Source organism: Tarenaya hassleriana, unplaced genomic scaffold (genome assembly GCF_000463585.1).
Source record: "Tarenaya hassleriana unplaced genomic scaffold, ASM46358v1 Cleome3, whole genome shotgun sequence".
Classification (NCBI taxonomy): Eukaryota; Viridiplantae; Streptophyta; class Magnoliopsida; order Brassicales; family Cleomaceae; genus Tarenaya; species Tarenaya hassleriana.
This window is the reverse complement of record NW_010966177.1, coordinates 4262640-4268721: the sequence shown is the minus strand read 5'-3', so window position 1 is coordinate 4268721 and position 6082 is coordinate 4262640. Positions and strand designations below refer to the sequence as shown.

General features: G+C 42.3%; 2 protein-coding genes across 2 annotated transcripts in view; one reads left to right on the top strand and one right to left on the bottom strand.

The window, feature by feature from the left end:
- Positions 1-105: 105 nt before the first annotated feature.
- LOC104819288 (AP2-like ethylene-responsive transcription factor AIL6) lies at positions 106-4883 on the top strand. The gene is made up of 10 exons (XM_010549287.2): positions 106-320; positions 593-824; positions 1385-2051; positions 2246-2328; positions 3313-3321; positions 3413-3501; positions 3606-3679; positions 3774-3824; positions 3909-3985; positions 4074-4883. The coding sequence occupies exons 2-10, from the start codon at positions 686-688 to the stop codon at positions 4523-4525; spliced, it is 1641 nt and encodes a 546-aa protein (XP_010547589.1). The 5' UTR covers positions 106-320; positions 593-685; the 3' UTR covers positions 4526-4883.
- A 797-nt stretch (positions 4884-5680) lies between these two features.
- The window catches only part of LOC104819287 (receptor-like cytosolic serine/threonine-protein kinase RBK1), a 4040-nt gene continuing 3638 nt past the window's right edge, over positions 5681-6082 (bottom strand). Inside the window, exon 9 of the mRNA XM_010549286.1 lies at positions 5681-6060. Coding sequence (XP_010547588.1) covers positions 5964-6060 — 97 coding nt within the window. The 3' untranslated portion in view covers positions 5681-5963. The remainder of the gene's footprint in view (positions 6061-6082) is intronic.

The following is a 6082-nucleotide window of genomic DNA, read 5'->3' as shown; positions in this document are numbered from 1 at the left end:
CTCTTGCTTTTTTTTTTTCCTGCCCTACAATGTACTTTCTCTCTCTGCTGCAACTGGTCTTTGGTTTATTGTTTTTATTTGTTTTTTTTTCATGTCTTTATAAGAACCGGTCTCAGTCAATTCTCACAGATCTGCTTCTTCTTTGGCCAAACGTCTCACAAATGGGTTCTCATGCATTTCTCTTTTGATCTCAACAAAGCCTCTCTCTCTCTCTCTCTCTCTCTCTCTCTCTCTCTCTCTCTCTGTGAGAAACAAAGTCGAAGACATGCAGTAGATCTGTTGAGACAAAGGGAACGCCGGCGTTGAACCTCGTGATTCACGTTAAGTATATCTATCTACAGTCTTTTTCCGAAATGCTTTAGTTCTGAAGATAGAGTGTAACGCTTTCATTAGGTTTCAAAGCCCTCTATCCAAAAAAAAAAAAACTTTTTTTCCCGTCTTGGGCTTTTCTGGGTTTTCATAATTTGTTCTTGTCTGTTTCTGCATAACCAAAAAAAAAAAAAAAATTGAAACAGCCGCAAGTTGAAAAAGAAGGAAAGATGTGTAGGCGTTTGTTGTCTCTCTCATTTTTTCCACCTCGTCACTCTCGCAGGATTTACAGAAGAAGAAAAGATAGAAACAAACTTTAAAAAAAATACTTAATAAAGAAAAAAAAAAGAGAGAGAGAGAGAAGGGAAACAATTTGATGGCTCCGATGACGAACTGGTTAGCGTTTTCGCTGTCACCAATGGAGATGCCGAGGTCATCTGATCAGTCTCAGTTCATGTCCTATCTCGACGCTTCCTCCGCCGCCTCTCCTCACTATCTCCTCGATAATTTTTATGGTAAAAATCCGTCATCTTTCTTGTGTTTTTGGAGATCAGCTTCTGTTTGGTTGCCGAGAAAGAGAAAGATTTTCCCCGGTGCAAAGAAAATAATATGATTCGTGCTGTAGTGTACGCTGTTTACAGGCTAAGGCTAGATGCTCCTATACGCGCGCGCGTGTATGTATATGATGGAAACCGACTTTGCAGCTTACCATATACCATTAACCGAGTGATGAACTAATCATCCCCCGTATTTTCTAAGTTGCCTTGTCTGTTTCTCGAGAAAGGAGGGATAAAGAACAAAAACGGGGAAGAGGGATTTGAGGGGAAACAACAATACCCTATTTGTGATATTTGTTTGATTAAAGCTTCGATTTTTCTGTTCCGGGGTTGTCTCTGCGTTCATTTCTTTTCCCTTCTCGGAATTTTTTTTTTGTAAAATAGTTTTTTTTCCTAGTTTATGTCGGAAACCTAACATGCATTTTTATTAGTCATAGTTCGGTTCAATATCGATGGTAATCAGTGATTTGATGTTGCTGACTATTTTGCTCGATCTTCTTCGATTTTTTGGATGATAGGGTGGACGAACCAGAAGCCCCAGGACCTATTCAAAGAAGAAGCTCAAATAACAGCTTCCATGGCGAATTCAACCATCCTCACCAACTTCGTCGACCCACAAATCCATACCCATAATCCCATCCCCAAGCTCGAAGATTTTCTCGGCGACTCCTCTTCCATCGTCCGTTATTCCGACAGCCAAACGGAAACCCAAGACTCTTCCCTTACCCAAATCTACGACACCCATCACCACTACCAACGCCAGGCCGCTACCGCCGGGTTCTTCTCTGATCACCATGATTTCAAGGCCATGGCCGGGTTTCAGACAGCTTTCTCCACAAACTCCGGCTCGGAGGTCGATGACTCAGCCTCCATCGGCCGGACCCATCTCGCCGGCGAGTTTCTCGGTCACGTGGCGGATTCATCCGGGCCGGAGCTAGTTTTCCCGGGCGTTTGCAACAACGGAGGAGCTCTATCACTTGGGGTTAACAGCATCCCCAAGAGTGATATAAACAACTCCAAAGCTATCGCTGATACCTTCAGCAGTAGAAATATCGACCGGAACATCAACGGGAAGACGGTTTCCGTTAACGATAAGGCCGTAGTGGCGGTGGAAACGTCGGACTGTTCGAAGAAGATCTCCGATACGTTCGGACAACGGACTTCGATATACCGAGGAGTCACTCGGTAAGTACAAATTTTGTGATTCAAACTGAAAACATCACGGTTTAGTTATAGCTTAGTTCAATGTCTGAAAAATGCAACGAGGAGGATGGTCATGATCTGTGTGATTGGAAACAAGGCTTAGACTTTGAAGTCAAATTCAAAGTTTTGATTTGTAAAGCCGTCATCTTTTGGGTTGGTTTGATCGATGGATGCAGGCACAGATGGACAGGCAGATACGAAGCTCATCTATGGGATAATAGCTGTAGGAGGGAGGGCCAGGCCAGGAAAGGCCGTCAAGGTAGTCAACATCACCCCTTTTTTTTTAATTATTGCACATAAAATCATTTTTTTTTCCATATTGCGTTTTATCATTTTGTGCATAAGCTACAAAATCATAAGCATTATTATTATATGCTTATGAGAATCCAAGTCAGCAGCAAAACCAGAAACTTTTTTGTACGGAATATACTGGAAATTTAAGATTGGCGATCATCTTCTCTCCTTGTGTTTCAAAAGCTTTGAACTTTTATGGTTTGAAAATCAAAAGGACCTCAATGGAGGAGCTTGCTCTACACATGTTTTTCTTCAAGAGCGAAAAGAAAATTGCATGCAAGATTCATAAACTTTAATTGCTTTTTTTTTTTATATATATTGATGATTGATAGGCTGTTTTTTTAATGTATAATTTAAAAGGGAAAAGGACTAACACAATGCTTTCGCTTTCTTTCAATCATGATTTTAAAAAAAAAAAGGAGATTGTACCGAATAAAATATATTTTATTATGGTTTTGATTTTTCAAATTTCCATGACACAGGTGCCGCCATTTTTGCTCCTTTGTCTGTTTTCCTCATTTCACACATAAATATCCCATCTTGTCTATAATGTCAGACTGCTTTGTGTTCACATCAAGAAAGCAAATGTCTGAATATCCCTCCAATGGCTTTTACTTTAAAAAAAATGTTTCTAAATTCTGTACCACACCACATCAATGGTGGGATCTATGTTTTTGACCATAAACATCTTTCCTTCTCTTTTTGTGTGTGTGTGTGTTATTTCAACTTTTGCTTTCTGGGTAAATATTAGATGGGCCATGAACATTCCACATTGGAACCAAGAACAGGATATCTTTATTATGATGGTTAATTCTTAATTATTGTATCAATGTCACCAGTCCTTTGGGTTCAAAGCTATTTATCCCTCTTTGCAACTAACCGTATTTCGTGTTGCTTTCTTCCGCATGTAACGTCGGATTTTGTCTGCGTCTCGGGGTGCACTCGACAGTGTATTTAGGTACGGAACCCATATCTGTATCGGTCGTATTGTATTTGAATGAGTTATCCACATGGTCGGTCCGAATAATTACGTTCAAATGCTCTATCAGGTGGGTATGACAAGGAGGACAAAGCAGCCAGAGCATACGATTTAGCTGCTCTGAAGTATTGGGGTTCCACTGCCACTACCAATTTCCCAGTTACTTCTCTTCCCTTTCAGCTTAATGGTATCTCGTCTATATACCAGTTATGTAAAATTTAAATCACTCTGTATAAACATATTATATGATATAATGGTTGTAGATCTCGAATTATGCGAAAGAGTTGGAGGAGATGAAGCGGTTGACCAAGCAAGAGTTCATCGCATCCCTCAGGAGGTGAGATCAGTGCATTTCCCGACGTCGTTTTCCGAACATTTGTTTGTAATATGATGTTAAAACGGTTTTGGTTTATCCTTTTTGTTATGTACAGGAAGAGTAGTGGATTCTCTAGGGGAGCCTCTATATACCGAGGCGTAACGAGGTACAAATTACATAATTTCCGTTTTCGCGTTGAGTCTTGTACGATGGATATCGGTTAGTAAAATGGTGCTACGATTTCCGGCAGGCATCATCAGCAGGGCCGTTGGCAAGCAAGGATTGGTCGGGTTGCAGGGAACAAGGATCTTTACCTCGGAACCTTTGGTAAATAAAAATGAAATTTGATTATGTGGAGATAAATAACGTTGGACCGACGATTAAATGTGCTTTTCTTTTCTTTTTTGTTTCGCAGCCACGGAGGAAGAGGCGGCAGAGGCATACGATATAGCAGCCATAAAGTTCAGGGGAGTAAACGCCGTGACGAACTTTGAGATGAGCCGATACGACGTGGAAACCATAATGAAGAGTTCCCTGCCAATCGGCGGAGCAGCTAAGCGTCTTAAGCTGTCTCTAGAATCTGCCTCCTGCGAGCCAAAACCAGTCGTCGTGGGCCACCACCACCATCTGCACCAGCTCCTGTCTGGCTCTCCGGTTCAGTCTCAGATCCCTTGTGGAATCCCCTTCGAACCAGCCACCCTGTTCCACCACCAGAACCTCTTCCAGCACTTCCCGGCCGGAAGTTTTGGAGCCACACTGGCGTCGGATTCGTCCGGGTCTAACTCAACGGTTCAGGGTGCCATGCCAGTCATGGAGCCAAACCAGGCAGAGTTTTTCTTGTGGCCGAACCACCACCAGTCTTACTGATTGCACCATCGTAGTCTCTGGCCCAAGTTAAGTGGTTAGTTCCCAGCACAGGGCGGGCCTTTTCTTATTGATTCCGGCTAACTCACAAGCTGACCAGAAGCATCAGAGAAGCTTTTCTACAGTTTTTTGTTGTATCTCTTTGTTAACCGTAGGGAGAAGTAGTGGGGGTGAAAGTTTTAGAAAATGAAAGTGCTGGGGCTCTTTGTATTAACCTTGAATCCCGGGACGGGGGGGTTGCAAGTTTTTGAGAAGTATGGGGCGGTTCTTGGGGTTTTAGTTTTTGTATGTAGCATATTTTGTCGTATTGGTTGTACTCTTTTTCAGTTTACGGTTATCAACTGAAATTTCTTTGCCTTCATTTTAGTCTGATATAAATATTAAATATTGTTTTCGCAAAATAATTATGAAATCTAGCGAGGGACGACGGATACGGTCCTTCGAAAAGGTGAAATTCGTAAAGACTTAAACTTTATGGGGTGGAATCAGAAATAGAAGAAGTTCCGGAATACGGTTCGTGGCCTCGTTGAAAGGCCGACAGGTCTTCTCTCCCAACAAACAGTACATCTTCGCCGGCGATGGCGATCGTAGCCGCCGCCTCCAGTTCCTCGAACCCTCCGGCGCCGATTCACCGCAAGTTCCATGTCCACGTGCTATCCTTCGGAGAGTGACTGCACGCGCGGGTAGGCCAAGCAGATCTTGGGCTAGGAATCGGATGATATGAGGCGCGGCGTCTTCACCGCTCAGTAACCTTGGCGAAGGTAAGTAGCAAAATCGCCGTATGCACCATCAGTTGAATCCATTTCTGCAACCGCTTTTTCTTCCGTGAAATTTCCCGGAGATGGATTAGACAGGAATGCAGCGACTTAACGTAAGAGCTTTGGCCATTCAAGGATCCACAAAATTGGGAAGAACAGTATATCGATGAATTGATTTGTCACCAGATCTATATTTCGGGTTTAAACCACCTTATATTTGGGGCATTTATGGATTCAATTTCATATTCTAATGAACTTTCTGTATGGTTTTTCTTTTTCATCTGACATGGAAACCGAATACTCTGAAACCTATTTGTGGAAATTGATTTAGTTCTCTGGTCTGTTAACAAATTCATCACGTTCTTTGTTCTGTGTTGTAGTACACAGCAACAGACACAAGTGGTGGAGACAAAGGAGGAGCTCAACTTTGGCATTACATTCACACGAGAGCCCAATACACAAACACGTTCTTCTTTGGGGATTTTCACATTGCGGGGTTGAAAACGCGAGGAAAGATTTTTTTTTTACAAGGGAAAGAAGTGAGCACAGGACAATATCTTAAGCGCCAAGACGATGGAAGAGACAGAACAGAAGAAAACAAGCTTCTTTTTTGTTTTGTTTTGTTTTCTTGAACTGTGGGGGCTTTGACACCGTTGTTTTGTAGTGTGTATCAGCTAAATCAGTCACTCCATCACGAGCTGACGATGACGGGTGAGTTCGTTGAGGTAAGCGGCGCATGTGTAATCATGAAGATAGCATCCATCAAGGCTCACCGCTCTAATAAAGAAAAAAAAAAGAGAGA